General features: G+C 35.7%; 1 protein-coding gene across 1 annotated transcript in view; it reads right to left on the bottom strand.

Annotated features, from left to right (window-relative positions):
• The window catches only part of FBXL17 (F-box and leucine rich repeat protein 17), a 504,895-nt gene that overhangs the window by 435,669 nt on the left and 42,697 nt on the right, over positions 1 to 26,529 (bottom strand). The window contains exon 5 of the mRNA XM_040239500.1: positions 20,767 to 20,898. Coding sequence (XP_040095434.1) covers positions 20,767 to 20,898 — 132 coding nt within the window. The remainder of the gene's footprint in view (positions 1 to 20,766; positions 20,899 to 26,529) is intronic.

The raw sequence follows: 26,529 nt of genomic DNA, 5'->3' as shown, positions 1-26,529 counted from the left end.
ATATTGCTGAAGCCTGGCTTGGAGAATTTTGAGCATTACTTTACTAGCATGTGAGATGAGTGCAATTGTGCAGTAGTTTGAGCATTCTTTGGCATTGCCTTTCTTTGGGATTGGAATGAAAACTGACCTTTTCCAGTCCTGTGGCCACTGCTGAGTTTTCCAAATTTGCTGACATATTGAGTGCAACACTTTCACAGAATCATCTTTTAGGATTCAGCTCAACTGGAATAGGTGAATATTTGGAATAGCTGAATAGTTGGAATTCCATCACCTTCACTAGCTTTGTTTGTAGTGATGGTTCCTAAGGCCCACTCTAGGATATTACTCAGCCAAGAAAAGGAATAAAATTCTTCCATTTGCTACAATGAGAATGGCCCCAGAGGGGCTATTTTGCTTGGCGAAATAAAACAGAGAAAGACAAACACTCTATGTTATCATTTACATGTGGAATCTAAAAATATAAACAAATGCCTATAACAAAACGGAAGCAGACTCACAAATATAAAGAAGAAACTAGTTGTTAGCAGTGTGAAGATGGCAGAGTGGGAAAGGACGGGACAGGGGTATGGGATTTATGAGATACAAGCCACCACGCATGGAATAAATGGGCAACAAGGATACACCGTGCAGCACAGGGATATGCAGCCACTGTTCTGCCATAACTTGAAATGCCATATATCAAGAAAAACACTGCATCACTATGTTTCTGAAATTAAAATAATATTGTAAATCAACTCTACTTCAATTTAATTTTTTAAATAAAAAATTTTAAAGGAATGATAGACAAATAAAAATATATGTATACATATTTGCATGTGCATTAAAAGTTTTCCAAAAATAACTGTCAGATGGATTAGCAGGAAGTTTTCATTTTGTACTTTTCTATACTTAGAGAATTTTTTAAATGTGCATGAAGATTTTTTTCTGACAACAAGGGTTATTTAAGCCTCTTATATTTCTTAGTATTTTGTAAGATCCTCTCAAATATTCTTTTAATTACAGTTCACTTTCAATATTATTAATAGTGTAATAGATAAATGACTATGGGAAAAGTGTCACTATTCACTTAATATAAGACTACCACTTTTACATAAACTGCCTGAGGTAATGGGCTTCGCAGGTGGCGCTAGTGGTAAAGAACCAGTCCGCCAGTGCAGGAGATATAAGAGATGCAGGTTCAATCCCTGGGTTGGAAAGATCCCCTGGAGGAGGGCATGGCACCCACTCCAGTATTCTTGCCTGGGAAATCTCATGGACAGAGAGGCTTGGCGGGCTATGGTCCATAGGGTTGCAAAGAGTCAGACACAACTGAAGCAACTTAGTATGCATGAGCGCTCAGTACAAATGACCAAACACCTCCCAGGGATTTTCCCAAAGTCGCTCAACTAAGATACAGAATCCTTATATAAACCTGAAAGTGAAAGTCAAAGTGAAGTTGCTCAGTCGTTTCCAACTCTTTGCCACCCCATGGACTGTAGCCCACCAGGCTCCTCAGTCCATGGGATTCTCCAGGCAAGAATACTGGAGTGGGGTGCCATTTCCTTCTCCAGGGGATCTTCCCCACCAACGGATCGAACCCAGGTCTCCCGCATTGCAGGCAGACGCTTTAACCTCTGAGCCACCAGGGAAGCCCCATTATATATATATAAACCTATAGCTCCCTAATTCAAACCTCAAAGCACTTTCCATTACACCATACTGCCTATTCAAAGACAAAGTTGTTTTAAAGTTAAAATAAACTTATATAAGTACTTCAGTTTGTATTTAGGTATATCCCTCCTCTTTCCAAAAAGGAATTGAGACAGTTCGTGGAAATTCACCCTACAGGAGAAAAACAAGTCGAGTCTGAGGCACCGGAAAATAAGGGTTAAAACGAAAAGTTATTCTATAGTAAAGAGAGAAATTCTGAGTGCTTTTACATCAATTACCATGTTTCTCAATTTCTAAGATATCAAAGAAAAGAGGGAAATGAGGCTACAATATCATTCATAAAATTCACAGTAGTAAGTCATAAAGGAAAGCAATTGCTCAGAAATCTAGCTATCCCCAGCACCAAGCCCAGAGAGACTATATAACTGAGGGTTCCTATGAGGGAGGACTCTATGTGATAGAGATGGCAAAGTCCTTACAAATATACTAACAATAATTAAAATAAACAAAATAATGCCAAAAACTCAATTCATAAGATTTAATTTTTCAAGTACTGCTACCCATATACTATTACAGCTCAATGGAACAAATCTACCTTTAACAGCAAAGTCTTCTTTAAAAGCTGGCAAGTCATTTTAATGAATATACCATGTTTTCTTTGCGACCCCATGGACTGTGGCCCACCAGGCTCCTCCCTCCATGAGATTCTCCAGGCAAGAGTACTCGAGTGGGTTGCCATTTCCTTCTCCAGGGGATCTTCCCAACCCAGGGATTGAGCCCAGGTCTCCTGTATTCCAGGCCAAGGCTTTAACCTCTGAGCCACCAGGGAAGCCCATACCATATATTAGCTCCTTATAATTTTAATCTTCAAAATATTTCACCTTAGTTTGATAACTAACTTAGAGGTTATCATTATTAGCAAATAAAATATCTAAACACCATTATTTTCATATTCTTAAAATGTAGTTTTCAATATAAGAAAAGCTGAGTCCAAGCTATAACGCAATGGCCTTGCCAGGGCAATGGTACTGTCCTCCCCAGTGGGGTCATCCACAGGTAAACAGGATGGAAAGAAACTGCTCATGTTAACTGAGTTACTCTATAGTAAGCGGGCTGGCACAACCGCTGGCACAACCCAAGGAAACCTGGGTCTAGAAGCACAGGGCAGTGTGTGTGGTTGTTTGATTGCTAAGCTGTGTCCGACCCTTGGGACCCCATGGACCTTAGACCACCAGGCTCCTCTGTCCATGGGATTCTCCAGGCAAGAATACTGGAGTGGGTTGCCATTTCTCCAGGGGATCTTTGCAAACCAAGGATCGAACCCACATCTCCTGCAACAGCAGGTGGATTCTCTACCACTGAGTCACCAGGGAAGCCCATGTATGTGGTTATTACTCAATAAACACTTAATGAATGAATAAGTAAATGGGAGGAGATTGGACTTATGGAAAATAATTGATCTACGTAGTATATAACCATGAAGGAGCTAAGGAAAACATATTTTCCAGAATTACACCACTTGTAACTTTAGCACTATTAACCTGTCAACTTCCAGGCTTTCAATATCATTTTCTAGGGTATAAAATGTCATTCCACCCTCTAACCTTTGCCTCTAATTTTAGCTTCTCTTTCCCCAAATATTATAAGTCAATGTATTTAATAATTTTTTCCAATAAATTACCTAAATGATTGGTCTACACTGAGAAAAACCAAAGGAACTAGCCCAAAACTAAACCACCAAATCTTCCTGAAGCTATCTGACACTTCTAAGAAGCATGCAAGGGATTTAGTGCTCCACTTCTTCAGGTATGCCTCACGTTATAAAACACTGAACAAACCTCAATGGAATGAATTGCATGCAGCTTCTCAAACTATAACCCTAAACACTTAATGCCAGCTGTATTTATCACTCAAGCAATCTCACTAAGATATACTTTAGAGAGCAAAAAAAGACAAATCAACACTCAATGTGGACACCTCAGACTCCTTCATAAAGCAAAGAAGCATAATCCACAGAACAAAAAACTCCCATTTAAATTCAAATTACATTAATTTGAAATTACTTCACTATCTTATATTATTTTGAATATACAGACACAAAAATATATATTACATATGTATTTATGTATATGCACACATTTGAGATGGCCATTTAGACTGAAACTCTCTAAAAGTGGAAACTGGTACAAAAATTTATTCCTATTCCACATTCTTACAGATATGATTGGTTGCAACTTCTTCAAAGGAAAAAATGTGTGGCAATCAAAGTTGAAATGTGCTAATGTGACCTCTAAAAACATTTTATTAGTTAGCTCACTCAATATTTACATATCTTTAAACTATTCCTAGGTATACAGAAAATACCTATGTACTGAGTATGAACTAGTCCTAGGTATAATCAACAATATTTGCAAAAATATAAAGGCAGATATGAATATGAATATATATATATATATCTTCATCACCAGGGAAGCCATTCTACAACCAAGTAACTCTAAAATCACAGGAGGTTTCCCTGATGGCACAGTGGTAATGAATCCACCTGCCAATGCAGGACATGGTTCGATTCTTGGGTCAGGAAGATCCCTCGGAGGAAGAAATGGCAACCCATTTCAGTATTCTTGCCTGGGAAATCCCATGGGCAGAGGAACCTGCTGGGCTACAGTCCAAAGGGTCGCAAAGAGTCTAGACACGACTAAGCACAAAATCAAAGTCTTAAAACCAATATAAATATTTAACAAGTTTTTATTCCCTCAAAAGTTATTATTAAAAAGTCATAATATGTCTAAAAGTGAAAGAAATTGAGTACAATCATCTTATTCTTATGAAAGATGACAGTGGTTGGATTTATTAAACTACCAGTGACATACTCTAAACTGGTAAGTAAAACATAAAGGTCATTTGGTAAGGTTAAAATTCACTTACCTCCATATCAAATTAGTAATTAGTTAGATAATCCTGACCAACTACCACTACCACTTAAAAAATAAATGTTCTAACCCATAAATCAAGTAATGGGAATTGCTACAATTGCAGTATATCAAACCTAAGAAGAAAAGACTTCATTTTCCACATTTAGGAAAACAATTTATAAATGGAAATTACAAAACCCAAGAGACCAACATGGAGCCACTGAACCTTCCATCTAACAATCTAAAAAGAACATAAAAATGCAACAGAGAATATTTGAAAAATTAGATTTAAATAGTATCAAGTTTAAGATTAGAAACATACTTTCCTTAGATTAATTTACTAAATTATATCACTCTTAGATAATATGTTAAAATTTAGATGGTGTAATGAGTCTGTAGTAAGATTTCTTAAATTTTAAAGTTTCAAAAATAGAATATTAATTTATAAGACATTTTATTCCAAATGAAATTAATCAAATAGAAATTTATGACACCTGACTCAATGCCAATATTAGAATTCCTAAGTCAAATTACATACTGAAAAAGGAGACCCTGAATAAAGAAAGGAGATTTATGTTACTTAATTATCAAAAATAGACAAAAATGAAACTTTTGGCAAAGAGCAGATAAATTATTAGATTAAAAATAATTTTTAAAAGGCTGTAAATTCTCATTTGAAGACAAATGACTGCTAACTATAAGCCTGGATGAAATTCAGCAGTATTTAAAATACCAAAAATTGGACAGTGAAATCTAGTAGCAGTCAAATCTTTAACCTTAATGTGAAGAAAAACTGAAATTTTTAAAAATATGCCTCAATTGTCAATTTATCCATATAGAAAACTAACGGAAGATAAAAATATCAACCTCTTCCAGACTTTTGTCACATACCTGCAAAGATGCAGGTACAGAAAAGAACCACACATATAAAACCTCAGAGACTGTCTCATTAAATTTTCTTTCAAATAATTTGGTTAGAAAGGGTTACCTTAAGACAAAATACAATAATAATTTCTAATAATAACAGTAATAATTTTCCCACTAGGGAGAAAGAGTTAATTCAATTTTTTTTTAATTACTTAGTGAGGTTACTTTTGAAATTTTAGCACCGAAGGGTCCTACTATGTGCTATGCTTAGCATTTGTTATATACCATTATAATTATATAAATGTTCTGATTAGTTCTAGTTAGATGTTTGAAAGAAAGAGTTTGATGACTTCTCAGCCTGTAGTATACTATGAAATTTGCTTGTTCATTAACACTATCTCTAAAGAAATACTGATAACAAAGTTAGTAGGGGTCTTTATATTCTACAGAGAATGACTCTATAACCTCTAGATAATGAAAGTAAATCATTTAAACATCTAAACTGCTCAAGAACTAGGATGTAAAAATCTTCTGCACTCCAGTCAGGCTTCCATTCTGACTTCTAATTCACTGTACATCAAAGAAAATCAACTTGCCCTGACACAGAAAAACTATCCCCTTCAGTGATCAGGCAGGTGTTGAGGCCAGAAAGAGAGCCTATTTTCCACAGCCCTTTACCTTGTTTGATCACTGGTTACTTTTGATCTGACACTGCCCTCTCTCTAGTAATGACTTCCCCCTCGTAGACCCTACCTCACATCTGTCAGAAAGAATAAAGGGCATCAAACTGAGAGCTGACAACGCCTATGGGCCAAGCGATGGGCTGCCAACTGAATGCTCCCCAGCTCCCACAATTTCCAATTCAGCTGCTTTTGTTCTGGAAGGTACAGGGTTAGGGTACCAATGACAGCAGAAAGGATTATGCATCAACTGTGAAACCAAGCCTTCTTGAATATGTATCTTTTATCTCTGCTTCTTCATCTTCTTAAATGCTGCAAACTTCATGGTGGTTACTATGAAATACATATTCAACAGGTGCAATAGAAAGTTTGTTTAAATCCTTTTCCAGGAGAAAACAAAGGACACAAAGTATTGTAATTCAACTATAAAGCTTTAAGGAAAAAGTTTCAAACCCATGGTGTGAGATTAATAAAGGCCAGCTGTCAAAGAGCATGTTAATTGTAAATGAAACCACAAAAGTTTTAGGAGGACCACTACTTAGCACCATACACCACCTAAAATGGGAAGGTCCCCTAAAACAATGTACATATTCAGAAGAGGCAAGGTTTAGACTGTTAAATTGTGGATTCTCACACTAATTTGGTACTAATCAGTACAGAAATAAGTTCCTCCAGTTTTGTTTAAACAATGTGGTGAGTATATGTAACCTTTAAGGCAGTAATAGCAATAACTTTAAATGCTAGAAATTTAAAAAATTTGGTCAAATACCACTTTGATACCATTTCACTAACAAATTTTCAACTGTCATTAGAATATTGCATGAGTTCTTATATATTCATTAATAAATAACCTTCACACACACACACACACACACACACACACACACAGCTCATCAGGCATGCAATAAAAGGATTTGCAGAAAGCAGGTTTAGAGGCCTTCTAAGATCACTTTCAAGGTTAAGTCACTTTTTTTTTTAAGAAAGGAAAGGTCAGAAGGAGGAAGTACTTGATCAATAATATACCCATGCAAACTTAATATACCTTTAATATTATAATGCATAAAAACAAATAACTAACTTTAGACATGGATAAATACAAAATCTCAAAGGTAAGGAGTAAGCATTAAGGTGATTACAAGTTAATTCCAATAACTGGAGAAATTAGTATGTACAACAGCTAAAGAAAGATATGCCCTGATGGAGAGAAAGGGGAAAGACTCTCACATCTGAAGAATGAAACTGTGCCACTGGGCAAATCTATACACCAACTGATAATGATTTACACCTTTGAAAATGACTGTATCTGAAATATCTCCTATACTAATACTGACCAATAGTCAGCACTATTTCACTCTTCTTAAAAAGAAAAAAAAAAGTCTATCTTGACTGTAATCTAAAAGTATCATAAAGTATATCATTATAATGTGATGGTTTTAAATAGACTCTAATATATAAAAACAGATGGTGCTTATATACACAGTTGGACTGACTTTACAGAAGAAAGTCATCTAGGTACACCAGAAAAAGGTAGCACTTCTAAACTGAAAAATCACAATTTAATCCAAGGATAAATAATACAGCTTGCTGACCCAATACTTGCCCAATTTTCTCCTTAAGTTTTCCAAATGCCACTTAATTCTCCAAGAAAATGAAGAAATAAACTACATTATTCTAACAAGATACCTATCTATGCTTCTTTTGCTGTATTATTTCCCTAATTTTTGATTCTATAAAACTATTAGGACATATTAAAGAACCAAAAGATAATAACACAAATGGAACCAATTTATGATACTTAAAAAATAAGAATATAAAGTATTAAAAATTGTCAGTGTAATCTTCTGCATGGTATATCATGCTGAAAGCATGCAATGTCGATATTCTAATTAAATTTAATGCCAGATATGTTTGATACATTTTCTGGGTATTATGCAATCAAGATATGTATCAAATATTATACTTATCTCTTTCTAACTGCAACAATAAAAGCAAGCTCTTCTAGACAAACATAAATGCAATTTGTTAACTTTCATCTTTTTAAGAAAAATCAAGTGATTAAAAATGACAACAGAAAGAGGACCACAATTCTAAGCAAGCTCAAGAGATTTTTGTAGAGTTTTCTGAAAGCAAGGAAGGAAAATAACGTGGCGAAAGCACTGAAACAACTCAAATATCCTCAATGGGATGCAAACCAAGTATCTAACAGGTAATTTGCAGTAAAAAAGAAAACAAGTCTAAAGTCACAAGCCTTGACTCAGTTTTTAAAAATCAGTTCTTAAAAGCTACTTAATTCTTGAGGAGGACATCTCTCTCTCTTATCTTTGAGGAAAGATTTTACTTCCTCAAAGTATGACTGCCATTTTTCTGGGAAGAAAACTAATGAAAATTACTTGACACCACTACAGAATAAATATATTTCACCAGTTTAGCTGTTAATAAACACTGAACCTTTATACTAAAAGGTATATTATATATACATACTAAGGTAAAAATAATCATACTTAAAGTGACTGACATGTGCCTCCTTAAAGATATTAACTTTTAAGATCTTTCTTTTGGGCACAAAAAGAATTTTTCCAGAAGAAAACCAAAGGGACTTCAGAATAGAAAGGTTCATCTTAACTGTCCTTTTCAGAAAATTTATAATTTTTAAGTATGAAAAGATTAATTTTTAACTATTTAGTCAAAACATTAACAAATATACAGTCAGTTACTATATACAAATTAAAAAAAAGACATCCCCATTTTTAAGAAGCTTACATGATTAGACTGAAGCCTTGAAACCTACAACAAATTATCAATGGATTAATAAGAAATAATAAAGGAAGTTGACAGAGTACTAGAAAGTAATAAATGTGGTTGAATTCTTAAAGAATATTTAACCAAAAAAATCATCGTTTGCTCAGCTTGAACACATACTGGAAGAAAGCAAGATGGCAACAGAAAATGGAGAGTAAATAGACTAGTTGAGAATATAATGAGAACAGAGACAAGTAACTGTAGGAATTTTTGTAGTCAACCACCACAAGTTCCTGAAATGATGAATACAGTAGTTTAGCAAGAGTATTTCTGGGTTGTAGACATAAAAAATAACAAAGCCAGCCTTTAGAAATGTCTTAGGCCATGACAGAATCCAGTGGAATATACAACATACCATTATCTTTCACACTGTTTTCCTTTAAGTTCTTCACTCATAAGCTTGAAACAATTAGTTTATGAAAATATATCATAGATTACACAATGGAACTGACAATTACATGTGATTAAAAAGTACTTATTAATATATCAATATATGTATGTGTATAAAATTGTGTCCTGCAAGAACTTAAAACATATAAAATATCAAACTATCTATAAGTGTCAGTCACTCAGTCGTGCCCAACTCTTTTTGACCCCATGGACTGCAGCCCACCAGGCTCCTCTGTCCATGAGATTTTCCAGGCAAGGATACTGGAGTGGGTTGCCATTTCCTTCTCCAGGGGATCTTCCCAACCCAGGGATTGAACCCAGGTCTCCTGCACTGCAGGCAGATTCTTTACCGATTGAGCTACAAGGGAAGCCCCCAAACTATCTATGTATGTGTGTGAAGTCGCTCAGTCGTGTCCGACTCTTTGCGACCCCATGGACTGTAGCCCACTAGGCTCCTCTGTCCATGGGATTCTCCAGGCAAGAATACTGGAGTGGGTTCCCATTTCCTTCTCCAGGGGATCTTCCCAACCCAGGGATCGAACCAGGGTCTCCCACATTGTAGGCAGATGCTTCATCCTCTGAGCCACCAGGGTCAAATATTTAAAGTTAGCATTAACCTAGTAAACAGGCATGGGACTGTATTTTGGTTCCCACTCAGTGAACCTACAAATCACGGCTTAACCTAATTATACCTTGTTCTCAGAGGAGTCAAAGCAAAAAAACAGCATTAAATGATGAAGATAATTTTATAATTTGTAGTTATTTGATAGGCATTCTAAAAACAATGAATTTAAATATTCACCTTCCTCTTTGTTTTCTCAGATATATATTCAATAAGGGGAAAATATGACCCAGGGATCGAACCCAGGTCTCCTGCATTGCAGGCAGACACTTTAACCTCTGAGCCACCAGGGAAGCCCAAAGAATAAGAATAATCACCCAGACACAGTTTAATTAGGAGTCTGATATATAACTATTTATCTTTGGATTACAGATTCTCAATATATTCATTTATGTATCACATTACAGTGAATGATAAATACCTAGATATTATGCTTAAATCAAAAATAGTCAATGAAAACCTGGCAATAGACTCAACAAATTTTCTACTCACAAGGACTCTCCTGGAGTAACTAATTTCTATCACAGTTTAGAAACCAAAAATAGTGAAGTAGAGCACTCATTAAAGAAAAATACAATATTGGTCTTTTCTGCAACCTAAATTTTATGTGGCTACATAAAATAGGAAGCAATTGGAGGGTTAAAAAATAAGTAATATCAAAATAGTACATATTTCATCTGGCCTCAATTTCTCAGCTACTAAAAACCAGAAGGTACAGTCCAAGGAAAAGATTTTACCCCAATACTGTCATCTGGGTAATTCATTCTAGACTTTTAATAAGAACATGAAGAAAGACAGCAAAAAGAAACAATATAGGTAATAGGGATAAGAAAAGTCTGCAGCAGAAATAGGAACAGTCCTTACCACAGGATGTCTTAGATGCACTTTCATGACAATGCATCTTTTGATAATAACTATAATAAAATACTTGAAAAGAACCATCTTATCACCTGGTAGCCAGATTCAACTATAGTTTATAAAAGACGTTCTGAAAGGCACATTTTAGAAAAAGAGAAATTCTTCTCCCCTAAAGCCTAATCACGAAAACAGTAAATGGAATTAAGTCTTGTATATCTTAATACACCAACACCTCTGTGATAGCTATAAGCCAAAATTTCTCACCAGATCTAAGCAACACATCTCACTTGTTGACTGACAGCCTAGAAAGGTAATTGAAGAATGTGTGCTCATAAAAGGCAGACTTAATGTACTCCCAGCATTCCACTGTCATTTAACCTTATAAAGTTTCTATTTGCTAAGTCTAATGATTTGGCTCTTTATCTCAACCCACTTGCCAACACTTGAGCACAGAGACTGAGACAGCACTTTCACATTTATATTTGAGAAATAATTTGATTTGTTCCAAACCTCTTTCTGATTTTTTAATATGCACTCCTAGAAAAAGTAAACAAAAACTAACAAAAAGTAAAGTAAACTAAAAAAAAAAAAAAAAAAACAAAAAAAAAAGGATCTAAACTACAGAGTATGTAAGTGGAAAATAACACCAGTAAAAGAATTGCAATACTAGGGATAATCTATCAACTATAAATTTTAAACCCAGAATAAATTTATTTTCAGTAATCTAGAATCTGATAAAAAAAGAAAATTAACAATATGCAAATACTGAGTCTCCTATTCTGAGTTTCCCTAGTGGCTCAGTGGTAAGGAATCCGCTTGCAATGGAGGAGACGTGACGGGAGCCTCAGGTTCGACCCCCAGGTCAGGAAGATCCCCTGGAGAAGGATATAACAACCCACTCCAGTATTCTTGCTTGGGAAATCCATGGACAGAGGAGCCTGGTAGACTATAGTCCATGGGGTCGCTAAATAGTCAGACACAACTTAGCAACTAAACAACAATAAAACTTTTAGCTGTAATAAATTCATTATCAACACTGGAATATCTGTATCAGTTTTTAATACCAAGCTTACTTCAACTTGTGATTCTGTTTGAATCTGAGGAACTCCTATCATCAGCTGATGGGCCCCCAAAAATCTGTAAACTAAATTCAATGTCATTAAATTAATACAATTACTTAAATAAACATGCTGGGTAAAAAAGAAACAAAAAACAAAACTGATGCAACCCAAAAGAAACTTATGTGGATATTATCGAAGCTGCTGCCTGCACTCTACCACACCGGTACACAGGAGAAGAGAGACACACACATGCGCGCACGCACTCTTTATGGTTTTCTATGCCTTTAAAATGAAGGAACACAGTTAAGTCCTTACCAAGATATCTGACAAAAACGATACCCACAGAAGGAAAACAGAAAAACAGTTTTAAAAGAGAGATGGTAAGCTCAACCAAAGAAGGTATGATGAATAAAAATGTATTCATTCTGCAGCTTGAAAAATATGCCAAGTAACATTTTAACTTTTTTTCAAGTTTGCCAAATAACTCTAGCATTTAATTAAAGTAGATCTTTTGAACATCACCGAACAAAATAAAACCAATTTTATTAATGGTAAGAAGGTACGAGTCAATGTAATTTTGACAAGGATAAAATTATATTCTAGTTCATCAGAATGGCATGTTGTTAAGAAATATTACCCCAGAAAATAATCCTTGAGGACATTGATGACTGTGGCTAGGTAAACTTGATACGTGAAGAAGAGCATCATTAAAAGAGTAGCTAGAGCAAAGAAATTTACTTACTTGAAAAGCCAGAAAACCACTGACTCTCCATCTTTAACCTATTTTTCAAGCTTTATTTATAAGCTTAAGCCCACCCACTTTTTAAAGCATGTTCCCAAAATGCTAGAAGAAATACCTTTAAAAGTATATTCAATACAACAGTAAGCCATTAGTCACTAAACCAACATTTATTATCTACTATGTGCCAATATGTGGGTGGATGGGATAAAAAGGAAACATGGTGCTCTTTATCCTCCAAAGAGCTGACAGTCCATCAGCAAGACACACCTGTAAACCATGATTCTAGCTACTCACGAAGAGCAACTTGACATCATCTATCAAAAATTCCAAAATGTATCTGATATCTTAGCTCCCTTTAATTACATTTCTAGACTAGCTCCCAGAGAAAGTCTCATAGATAAGCCAAGAGACTTACACAAAGCTTTTGTTGTTAACTTTACCTACAAAGCAAACCAATGGAAGCAACATAAGGGTCCCTTAACATGAATGGATAAACAGGAGACACATTCACACACAGAACACTGAAAGCTTAAAAGAAGGCATTACACACTCATTAAGCTAGATACCAAACCAACTTAAAAGCAAACAAAGGAGACTGCAGCCTGACAAACTGTGTGAGACCAGAAGTTGACCAGATAGCATAAGACACAGACACAAACTACTTGGGGCCACACACTGAGCAAGGCTAGACTCTTGCTTGTGGCATCCATCATGTTTGCTAAAGCTATCGGTTTTTTAAGCGTTTTAGATCATCACAGTAGTTACCTTTAGAAAGAGATAGTGGTAACATGGGATGTAAGACAAGAGACTTCAAGTTTATTTGCTTTATTAATTCAAGAAGAAACAAATTTAACAAAAAGGCTAACAACTGTCGATGTCTAGGTGACGAGCATATATTACAGATGTTATTACTCTTTTCAGTATTTTGAATGTTTTTAATTTCCTAAAATTAGAAAACATAAAAGACTGAAATATTTGACCACATTTCAAATTAGAAATCTCAAACTACAATCCCAGTTACCAAGAGATACACAAATTTCTTAGCATAACACTCAAGAAACTTAACAACCTGGTCCCTACCTTCCTTCACAGACCCAATTATGAACACACATCCCACCACGATAAAATCCTAATCTGACTCTGACACCCACCACTAACTAGACATTCCACATGTTTTTCTAACGCCTTGTTTTGTCAATGCTATTTCCCAGAGCGGCACTTTCCTCACAAGAGCGTTTGCTTACATCACAGTCACCACATTGCTAAGTAGCAATCAAGACCCCATTCAAATGCCACCGACTATTTATAGGATTTCCGGATTCCTCCCTGGTCTCTCACAGAAGTACTTATTTTGCGACTGGCATTTCCACAGCAATTATCACTAGAAAAGGATATCCTTTCTTTGGCAGTATAACTTTTTAAACTCCTTAACACTATTTGAGTGCCTGGCACACAGTAGGTATTCCATTTTTAACTGTACCAAATCAACATCTGAAACAGAGTTAAGGGATAGAGTGGAAGGCTATCAGTTCATTAATTCATTAGAATTTTTATTAAATCTATTAGACAAAAATGAAATAGTATTTAGCTTCTAAACACAAACTTCATAAAAAATGTTTGTGGAAAGTAAAAAATGCTGCATGAGTGCAATTCTAATAAAATTATGTTTATATTTATACAGGATTAATATCAACATTGAACACTCTCCAGAAGACACTTCTTCTCTTTGACAATTTTACTAATTTTCCTAGAAAAGAGTTCAGTGTATCTCTGTTAGTATTAGCAGCTCCCCCTAAAATCAGTTATTATTCTAGCAAAAGGATCTTCTACTCATGCTAACAATTAACTTCCTCCTTTGATGGCTTACAGCACCTGTCAGTAAATGTTTTAAGAGGGATAATGCCTTTTGGAAATTACTGCTTGGTTCAAAGGCATATAGATTTAGCTCCATCTGTGATGTATTCAGGCAATCAAAGGTCTTGAAGACAAATGCTTGGGAATCCAACAGATCTGGGTTAAAACCTCGACTGTGACATTTATCTATTGTTACTTAATCTTTTGAGGCCTCAATTTCCTCATCTGTAAAATGGAATAAGTGAAAATTAATTATGTAAAACTACATTGTGCCTGGGTACATGATAAACACTCAGTGAGATAACCACTACTAAGTCTTTTTAAATATCAAAAACTGAAAGCAAAATTCTGAAATGTAGTAACAAAGACAAGATGAAGTTTAATAACTTACTGTCACCTTCTCCAGAATGCCATATTTGTGGATCACTGTTTACTGGAAACTACCACTCTTGATGCAAGTAAATGTTTTTTCCATTCAGAGGGGAAAGGCAATGAAGATGAATATCCACCCTAGGAGACTTTGGAAGCCAAAGTGAGTACTTATAAAATGGAATCCTTCATAAATGTACATCACTTATGTCTGGATTACAAGTAAACTCAGTTCTCAAAGAGTATTTGAGTAATAAGACAACAAAAATGTGGTGGGGGTATTGGAGGGTAGCGGGGACCAAATCCCTTAATATATTCACTCTAAGGTGAAAAGAAAGAGTCAGGAAAGACAAGCCTTAATAGAATGCTGAATTAGTTACTGCTATTTAAGCTTTGATGCGAATGTTTACCTTACTTACCCTAGTTGATGATAATATGGCTACCAATCTACTCACTTAGCTGCTTCAACAACCTCAAATTACAGCAAGCAGCAAAAATAAAGAATTAAACTGTGGGTAACTATGGATGAAATCAGGAATAGTCAGTGACGGCAGGCACTGACAGCAACCGGTGCACACTGGTAGGCTCCAGAAAGTGAGCTCCAATCGGGAGAGGAAAAGAAAAGCTTTTAATAAAGACTTCTACATTTGGAACTATATACAGCATATTAAAAAGCAGAGACATTACTTTGCCAACAAAGGTCCATCTAGTCAAAGCTGTGGCTTTTCCAGTAGTCATGTATGGATGTGAGAGTTGAACCATAAAGAAGGCTGAGTACCAAAGAATTGATGTTTTTGAACTGTGGTGTTGGAGAAAACTCTTAAGAGTCCCTTCGACTGCAAAGAGATCCAACCAGCCCATCCTAAAGATCAGTTCTGAATATTCATTGGAAGGACTGATGCTGAAGCTGAAGCTCTAATACTCTGGCCACCTGATGTGAAAAGCTGACTCATTAGAAAAGACCCTGATGCTGGGAAAGATTGAGGGCAGGAGGAGATGGGGAAGACAGAGGGTGATATGGTTGGATGGCGTCACTGACTCAAATGGACATGAGTCTTAGTAAACTCCAGGAGTTGGTGATGGACAGGGAGGCCTGGCGTGCTGCAGTCCATGGGGTTGCAACGAGTTGTACACAACTGAGCGACTCAACAACATTTTGTACTTCATCTCAATCTCTTTTAGTCTGATCTGCCTAAGAACAAGTCTGAGGTAGTATTATATCCTTTCTACAAACAAGGAGATCAAAGTACAAAAATTAAGATAATTAACTGCATCACATGATTAAGAAACAGTTGGATCATGGGATGAATTCATTTCAACTCAAACTTAAGTGTTTGCTTCATTCATTCCCTGAAATGCTTCCAGCCTGGAAGAAGGAAACCAAGAGAGGTAAACTTAGATCCTACTTCATACATGTAGGCCTCCAAAGGATAGCAACATTAAAAATAATGTTACAAATAACGTTACAGCAGGAGCCAAAGGAGATGGCACAGAATTATAAAACTAGCAAAATAATTCACTGGGAGGTTGGAAAGGACAAAAAGTCATAATTACCTGACAGGAAATCAAGTTTTAACCAGAAAACATTCATCATTTCCCGAAAACTTTCTAAAATCTATTCATAATATATTACTAGTTTCTTGGGTAACTCCGAAATCTATACTAGTTCATAACTCAACTCTACAAAGTAGAAGATCCTAAAAATAAGCCAAATAAGTATAACACATATATAGCAAATATGCTGACCCTAAGCCTTAGGATAGAAACCATTTTCAAAATCATAAAACTTTAAGACATTTTTAAGACATAAGTACTTCAAGACATCAAGTTGGATAGCAAATGTAGATAATCTATCTGACCCCATCATTTTAAAATTAAATAAAAAGGTGCCCAAAGAACTTCTGTTCAAAATGTAGAGAAGCAAAATCTGGAGAAAGGAAATTAAAAAGCAGAGAAAATATACTTAAGGAAGTTTCTAGATCATCAATAACTATATATACAAACTAAACATGGCTTTAGAATAATTTTGTAGCCAGTACTGCACAAAAGTGATATTAATGCTATAGCTAATAGACAACAGATGGCTGTATACAATATGCTAGACACCCATTAGTTGTATTCCTCAGATCTGTTTTTATAATCTATACAACATTTTATAGAAAATGCAAGATACATCCAATCTAGGTGCATGGCACCTGTCTCATTCAAAAAATGACTAAAACAAAAACCCATTATTTGGGGGGGAGGATTTTACATCTAAGTCCTCAATTCTTTGCTTCACCATCAATCATCTGAATCCAAAAATGCCCAGTCACTGTCCTCACTTGATGCCTGCATAAAGCTCCCTCTGGTAAATAACACATCCCTTTCCCCATTCCAACGTCTACCTCACTTCCAGCGCCACAAATAAGCACACTCAAATATTCTGCTACTTTGGGTAAGACGGCAAGTTCACCATGTAACACTCAAGATAAAGCTAAGCATTTCATGTTTTAAAGAAAATTTCCCTAAAATCATTTAAACGACAAAATTAAAAATAAACCATAAATATCTGCAAAAATCCATGTATAAGCATTTTATCTTTACAGTTACATCAAGGACACAAGAGCTATGTCAGTGAAATATACAAAGACAATGCTGCCATCTAAAGGCCAAGATATATTAAAACGGTATATACTTAGTCAAATACTCAGTGTATATAAAAGCACACAGTTTGACATTCTGAAGTCAGCAAGCTTTATGCTTTGGAAAAGCACCACACTGTGACTGTTTTCAGGCCACAAAATGAAACTCTAACACTCTCGAGAAGGTTCTTCCTAAGAAGACTGATGCGAGCATTAGCAAAATAATTGAGCTAATGATCAATATCTATCTGTACAGGTAAAGTTCTGCTGGCATCCTTTCAAACACAATATTCTCCTAAGTATTTGTATTAGTTGTTTGTTCTATTAAATGACATTTATTGTCCCTGTCTATAGTTAAATATACAGTATAATTACATATCCGCATACATAAATATTATTTGTCATTAACCAGATTATTATTTCTACTTACCCTGTTTAAAATATTTGTTGCTAAGGAACTAATGATAATACATCTCAGAGAGAAAAAACCCAGACTACTTAAAATCGCAGCTTTGCAAGTAATTCAAATATTTCTCCTTATTCATAATTCCTAAAAATACAAACCAAAGTTCCTATGGGAGATGAGTTATCAACAGCTTAACTGTCCAACAGAAAGAGTTCAAATGATTCTCAATTTCTCTTTCTAAATTGAAAGAATTGCATTGAACTAAAACATAGGAAAAATTACTTCAAATTTACAATGAAATCAAAATGCTTCCTGAATAACACTACATAAAAAACTTATTTCCTTTAGCATCTAAGTACATAATATCTTTCTAATGGACCATAATATCAAGGACATTTGAATGTAACTAGAACCTTCCAAAAACATGGTCAATTCCTTTGAGAAACCATTGACCAAAATTTTTCGCTGAAACAAAGATGTTTTGAGCGTCTTCTGTATGTGGGATTCTATGCTCGGGGCAGGGTTTCAAAGCTGTAGACCAGTCAGCTTCTCGGTGGCTGAAATGCTCCTGGAATCAGTGGCTCACAGACGGCTACATTTCAAGAGACAGGTAAAGAAAGCTGGCCTGGGTGCAGAGACGCCACCTGTGTATTTTGTAATGTTGATTTGGGACATTAAAAGTGAACAACCAAACAAACACGACTTTGATCAGGTAGGATTTGTTTTGCCCTTTCTAAATGTCAATTTTAAATTTCATTTTATGTTGTTTTCTCTAATTAATAAAAGGTTTTCACCCTAAAGACAAATAAAAAAATAAAAATGTTTCTCTGGTTTTGCTCAACAAGAAAACAAATATTAATCAGTCAACAAATGTTTCCATTATGGGAGAAATATTAAAAACTGTAAGTTGGGATTACCACCTTTTAATTTATCTTGAGTGTAAACTGGAAACAGACGACAAACACAGTCAAGATCTCATAAAAACCACTAGCTTTTTTATGTTTCCTATGAGTCAGAATTAATACTGCACAATTTAAGGACATTATGTCATTTAATCCTCAAAACCACAACCTGCAAAAAGACAAATACTAATAACCCAATTTGCAAAAGATGTTCAGAAACCCTAAGTAGCCTTCCCAGGGTCACAACGCAGTATTCAAAAATTCACTCTCTCTGACCCGGAAGACCTTACTGTCTCCAAAAGAACATAAAGACTCAGGAGTGATTATTAAAATTGTATTAAATGTAAAGAGGAATAGGAAGTATTTTTATTATGTAATTTTAGAGAAATATATAATTCTATGTGTTAATAAAAGCATAAACTTTAATTAAAACTTAATTAACATAAACTTAATTCACAGTGTTTCAATTTTTTTCTTACTATAATCTTTTTTTTTTTAAAAAAAAAAAGCACTATGTTACTTGAAGTGCTGATGTTTCTTAGAGACTTTTCAAAACTTACCTTAATACGTGAGAGGTGTTTACTAAATTTTATAAACTAACTCTAGGGGAGAGGGGCAACAAAAAGATCTCTTAATTCTGTAGGTGAAGGTGAAGTCGCTCAGTCGTGTCTGACTCTTTCCGACCCTGTGGACTGTAACCTACCAGGCTCCTCCGTCCATGGGATTCTCCAGGCAAGAATACTGGAGTGGATTGCCATTTCCTTCTCCAGGGGATCTTCCCGACCCAGGGATCGAACCAGGGTCTCCCGCATTGGAGGCAGATGCTTTAACCTCTGAACCACCAGAGAAGTCATCAATTTTGTAGATACATTTAAAAAACACATCTTCTTTGTGAATCTGATTCATGGTCAGGACCATCTTGCCTACATTTTTTTTTCTACATTTTAATGTAGAGTATTTTTTCAACATCAAGAACTCTACTAATGCCTCTGCAGTGACAACTTTTTCTGTTAAAAAGTTTTCTTTTTCTATATTGCATACTCATCAAATCAAAGTTAAATGAATTTTGGAATATTATTCAGCTATAAAAAGGAATGAAGCTCTGATACATGCTATAACACAAATGAACTCTGAGAAAATATGGTCAGGCAAAGAAGGTAGATACAAAAGACCACATACTGGGTTCTGTTACATGAAATGTCTGGAAGAGACAAATCCCTGGAAACCAAAAGTGGATTACCAGTTGCCATGAGCTAGAAACTTAGCAGCAGCAGCAGAAGGCAGAATGAAGAAGGACGAATGAAGGACAGCTAATGGACACAAAGTTTCTTTATGGGATAATAAAACCATTTTAGAATTAGTGATGATGACTGCATAACTTTATGAATATACTAAAAAATACTGAACTGTACATTTTTAAAAGGTAAATTTCATGATATGTAAAGTATATCTCAAAAAGAGAAAATGACATGGTTTTAAATATATTTATAAAACAGTGTGTATGCTTATCTACACATGTGCTTAAAATATAATATAAATTCTATGTAACACTCTAAAACCTATGTAACTACCAAGATTATCTGTCTCAATTTACTGAATTCCATTTTACGCCATACTAAGTGAAAGGCTCTATTTCACAAATGTTCATCTTCTCGAATATTAAAAATTCCTAACTATCTAAAATTACTATAATCCCTAGGGGAACCAGAAGGAATGACGACTACATACTCATGTTTGGCAGCCAAATTTCATTTTTTCCAATTAATTTTTACCACTGTCACAGTTTAGAAAAAACACATTAGCACATGCTAATGAAGAATTTTTAACATGTAAGTACCACATACAAGCAAGCATCCACATGACTATAAAATCAAATTATAAAAATCACTGTTTTAAGAAGATTCTTGCTTTGAAGTAGAATTTGCCTCTAAACCACCAAAAGAAATCAGCAGAAAAAAAAACTGATAACACTGAGTTATAAGGAATTCAAGAGTTAAATGAAAAACAGAAGGATGATAAGAAGTACTTACTAGTTTGTTTTCCTGCATGTATATTCTCTGTAATTTCAGACAGCCCTTAGCTATGACGATCATGCCTTCATCTGAGATCTTGTAACACTGGCCGAAATGAATATCTTTCAGTTCTCTGCATTTCGACCCCAGCTGTAAATAAAGAGATTTCGCTGAATGCTCCAAAAATAACAAAGTCAACATATTTCTAGCAGGATTTCCAAATAACTTTTTAAATAGCTATACCAAAGTTAAATAATTATTTATCAATTCCTGTTAAAATAGAATGCAGGCAATCTCTCATTTAAAACACTGCTGTATAAACCCTGTGACCTTCTAATCATTTCCTTGCTTCAACTGCCTCACACTATCCATCCACCAAGAGGCCTAGGTTCCTTAACACTTCAAATTTGTATCTTTATTACTCTTAAGTCTTTTTATCAGTCATACTGTTAGACTGAAAGGAATAGAGGTCCAAGGGATAAAACCAAAGCCCAAGAAGTGAAACATGATACAGTGAGTGAGTGAACAAGCGCTTAATTCATGAGCTTCTACTTCTAGCTCTGACTGCCCTCAATGTGTCCTTTTTCTCCATCTGCCCATTGACACTGTGACAGAGGAAAACGACTGAATGTGCTAGAGCCGATATTCCAGTTTACACTTATTCACACACTTACTACAAACACTAAAAGAAAAGGGACTAGTGATTTCCTGATTACTTTCCTCAAGTGTACATTTAAAAGTTACAAGTATAATGTCCCCTTAAAAAACATTTAGCACCATATAGAACAAATTACATACATTCCTTTCCAAAATCTAGAGGAGAAATTAGATAATAAAGCAAACGATAAATAAACATTGTTTTATGAGTATCATATATGAAGAAAGTCATCTTAGATAAAATGAGAAAATTTAGTAAAAATCTATAAATCAAAAAGTATCTAAAAAGTTACATTAAAACAAGAAACCCAGTGCTGACAAGAGTTCAAAGTGTATAAATTATTACTAAAAATCATGGAGGATTTAGAAAATTTTTTAAATTTTATAAAATCTGCCTGAAAATTATATGACTCAGCATCTAAATATTTACCAAAAAATGTAAGAAGAATGGATAATTGACTAGATTTACAGTAAAGTCAATACACTAAAAGTTAATTATACAAACTACATAGTGGGTATTCAGGTGTCCACTCTAAAATTCTTTCAGATTTTCCATGTATTTAAAAGTATTCATAACAGATTATTGAAATAATTAACTAAAGGTGTTTGGTAAGAGTTAGCTACAATAAATTAGCACAAGACATTTTTAAATAGTAAAACACAGAAAGTAACTTAAAGTTACAAATTATGGTGTTTGCATGAAATTGAATATTAGATAACCATTAAATTGAAATAATCTTGGTTCATTTCCAAGGAAAACCATTCAATATCACATTAATTGAAGTCTATGCCCCAACCACTAATGCCAAAAAAACTGAAGCTGAACAGTTATTATGCAGACCTACCAGAAGTAGGTCTAGTTACTTCTAGAAGTAATGCCAAAAAAAAGATGTCCTTTTCACCATAGGGGACTGGAATGCAAAAGTAGGAAGTCAAGAGATACCTGGAGTAACAGGAAAATTTGGTCTTGGAGTACAAAACAAAGTAGGTCAAAGGCTAACAGAGTTTTGCCAAGAGAATGCACTGGTCGTAGCAAACACCCTCTTCCAAAAACACAGAAGACTACACATGGACATCACCAGATGGTCAACACCAAAATCAGACTGACTATATTCTTTGCAGTCAAAGATGGAGAAGCTCTATATAGTCAGCAAAATCAAGACCGGGAGCTGACTGTGGCTCAGATCATAAACTCCTTATTGTCAAATTCAGACTTAAATTGAAGAAAGAAGGGAAACCATTAGGCCATGCAGGTATGACCTAAATCAAATCCCTTCAGATTACACAGTGAAAGTGAGAAATAGATTCAAGGGATTAGAACTGATAGACAAAGTACCTGAAGAACTATGGATGGAGGTTTGTGACACTGTACAAGAGGCGATAATCAAAACCATCCCCAAAAAACAGAAAGGCAAAACACAAAACAGTTGTCTGAGGAGGCCTTACAAATAGCTGATGAAAGAAGAGAAGTGAAAGGCAAAGGAAAAAATGCAAGATATACCCATTTGAATGCAGAGTTCCAAAGAATAGCAAGGAGAGATAAGAAAGCCTTCCTCAGTGATCAAGGCAAAGAAGTAGAGGAAAACAATAGAATGGGAAAGATTAGAGATCTCTTCAAGAAAATCAGAGATACCAAGGGAACATTCCATGCAAAGATGAGCACAATAAAGGACAGAAACAGTATGGACAGAAGCAGAATACACAGAACTACACAAAAAAGATCTTAATGACCTGGATATCCACGACAGTGTGATCACCCACCTAGAGCCAGACATCCTGGAATGTGAAGTCAAGTGGGCCTTAGGAAGCATCAGGACAAACAAAGCTAGTGAAGGTGATAGAATTCCAGCTGAGCTATTTGAAATCCTGAAAGATGAAGCTGTGAAAGTGCTGCACTTTTCCAAATATGCCAGCAAATTTGGAAGAATCAGCAGATGCCACAGGACTAGAAAAGGTCAGTTTCCCTTTCAATCCCAAAGAAAGGCAATGCCAAAGAATGCTCAAAGTACCACCCAATTGCACTCATATTGCATGCCAGCAAAGTAATGCTCAAAATCCGTCAAGCTAGGCTTCAATAGTATATGAACCGAGAACTGCCAGATGTACAAGCTATTTCAACAAGGCAGAGGAACCAGAGATCAAATTGCCAACATCCGTTGGATCATAGAAAAAGCAAGCGAATTCCAGAAAAACAGCTACTTCTGCTTCACTGACTACACTAAAGCCTTTGATTTCAGGCAGTTCTACACTGACTGACTAGTAATTTCTACCAATGAATCCAAAAGGAAATCAGTCCTGAATATTCATTGAAAGGACTGATGCTGAAGCTGAAGGAAGCTCCAATACTCTGGCTATCTGATGGGAAGAAATGACTCAGTGGAAAAGACCTTGATGCTGGGAAAGATTGAAGGCAGGAGGAGAAGGGGATGACAGAGGATGAAATGGTTGAATGGCATCGCCAACTAGATGGACATGAGTTTGAGCAAGCTACGGGAGTTGGTAATGGACAGGGAAGCCTGGCGTCTGCAGACCATGGGGTCGCAAAGAGTCGGATGTGACTGAGCAACTGAACTGAAAGCCTTTGACTTTGTGGATCACAACAAACTATGGAAAAGTCTTAAAGAGACTGGAATACCAGATCACCTGACCTGCCTCCTGAGAAACCTATAAGCAGGTCAAGAAGCAACAGTTAGAAACAGACATGGCACAACAGACTGGTTCCAAATCGGGAAAGGAGTACATCAAGGCTGTATATTGTCACCCTGCTTATTTAACTTATATGCAGAGTACATTATGAGAAAAGCCAGGCTGCATGCAGCACAAGCTGGAATCAAGATCGCCAGGAGAAATATCAATACCTTCAGGTATGCAGATGATATCACCCTTATGGCAGAAAGCAAAGAGGAAGTAAAGAGCATCTTGATGAAGGTGAAAAAGGAGAGTGAAAAAGCTGGCTTAAAACTCAACATTCAAAAAACTAAGATTATGGCATCCCATCCCATCACTTCATGGCAAACAGATGGTGAAACAATGGAAAGAGTGGAAGAGTTTATTTGGGGGGGCTCCAAAATCACTGCAGATGATAACTGCAGCCATGAAATTAAAAGACACTTGCTCCTTGGAAGAAAAGCTATGACAAACCTAGACAACATATTAAAAAACAAAGATATTAATATGCTGACAAAGGTCTGTAGAGTCAAAGCTATGGTTTTTCCAGTAGACATGTATGGATGTGAGAACTGGACCATAAAAAGGCTGAGTGTTGAAGAATTGATGCTTTTGAACTGTGATGTTGGAGAAGTTTCTTGAGAGTCCTTTGGACTGCAAGTAATATTAGTCAGTCAGTCCAAAAGGAAATCAACCCTGAATACTCATTGGAAGGACTGATGCTGAAGCTGAAGCTCTAATACTCTGGCCATCTGATGTGAAAAGCTGACTCATTGGAAAAGACCCTGATGCCGGGAAAGATTGAAGGCAGGAGGAGAAGGGGATGACAGAGGATGAGATGGTTGGATGGCATCACCGACTCAATGGACATGAGTTTGAGCAAGCTCCGGGAGATGGTGAAAGACAGGGAAGCCTGGCGTGCTGCAGTCCATTGGGTCGCAAAGAGATGGACATGACTGAGTAACTGAACAACAACAACAAAAAAATTGAAGTAAACACTTGAGAAATAAAATGTAAACTGTACATGTTTTATAATATAATTCCACTAATTATGAATATTTATGTATACACATACATATTTAAATATATACATATGTATAGAAAGGAGATGAAATATACACCCAAGTGTTTACAGTAGTTATTTCTGATCAGTACAATAATGGGTATTGGGGTTTTTTTTCTTTTTTTTTTACCAATCTTCTCACATCTTTTTGCAAATAAATCATTTGTAAACAAAAACTTTCAAGTTTTGTTTCAAATAAAGTAAGAAAGATACACAATTTCAACTATTTTTCTAGGAATGGTGATATACACAAGGCATGTTATTTTAATCTAGGTAACACGATAACCAAATATATTTCCACTGGAAATATAAACTCCATGAAGACAGAGATTTCACTAATGTAACCATGGTGCCTGTGTCTAACAGTCAGCTGATACTTAGTAAATATGTGTTGAATGACTGAAAAGGTTGATCAGAGATTTTCATTGTAAAGAAGTCTTTTGGAAAAATGGACAAATAAAGGGATCCATGATTATGGCCCCATATACTACCATGTTCTATTTAATTCAACAGTTCTAAATTGGGTCCACAGGTGGAAATCAAGGATTCCAGGTAAATGCACAGGGGAAAAAAAAAAAAGGTACATTTTTATTTACTTGCTATTCTCTAATGAACTTTAACCTCTCCTTCACTTATTAACAGACAATCATAGTAGTTTAGCAGTATGCATAACTCTGTAAACAATAGGAAGCAAAAATAATCTCATGTAACATCACTGCTGTCACAGATTCAGTGACAGCATTTTTTGTCATCAGTTTTCATCATGTTCGTTAGATGTGCTACCAGATCTTACAATGCATTAAAAAGGCACATATATTTCTAGAACAAACATACACTGGCATGTTACTCAGACCAGAGAAAGCCGAACTGAAAGTCAGTAAGCGAAGAAAGCAGAGCAGTAATATCTTAACTGATGACCAAAACGCCCAACAAGGTCACGTGTGCAGAGGCGAGGGCAGGGCTGGTGTGGAGGGCGCCAGGGCTCCTGAGACGTCCACTAAAGAAGCTGCCAGCCCCTCAGAGCAGCCCCCACCACTGCAGAGCCCGCCCCTGCCCCTCTCAGACAGCAGGGAAAGACTGCAGTTCACTGAGGGCCCTGCACCACAAGCGTCCTCTGACGGGGGTAGGCCACGGACAGACAAGAGCAAAAGCACACTTCTGAAAATGGGAGGATGACTGTTTTCACAGTGAAAATGGAGGAATTAAAAGAAATAATTCCATAAAATGTTCCAGGATGAGAGGATATTGACTTCCAGACCAAAAGGACTGACCCGTACGTCCAACCACAAATGACAAAAGTAGATCTATGCCAAGGCAAACCATCATAAAGTTTCATTAACTGTGGGTATAAAAAATATTCTACAGACTGCTAGGAAGAAACAGATTTCATACAT

This window comes from Oryx dammah, unplaced genomic scaffold (genome assembly GCF_014754425.2).
Source record: "Oryx dammah isolate SB20612 unplaced genomic scaffold, SCBI_Odam_1.1 HiC_scaffold_5, whole genome shotgun sequence".
Lineage (NCBI taxonomy): Eukaryota > Metazoa > Chordata > Mammalia > Artiodactyla > Bovidae > Oryx > Oryx dammah.
Note: the sequence above shows the minus strand (reverse complement) of the source record. Positions and strands in the feature narration are given on the sequence as shown.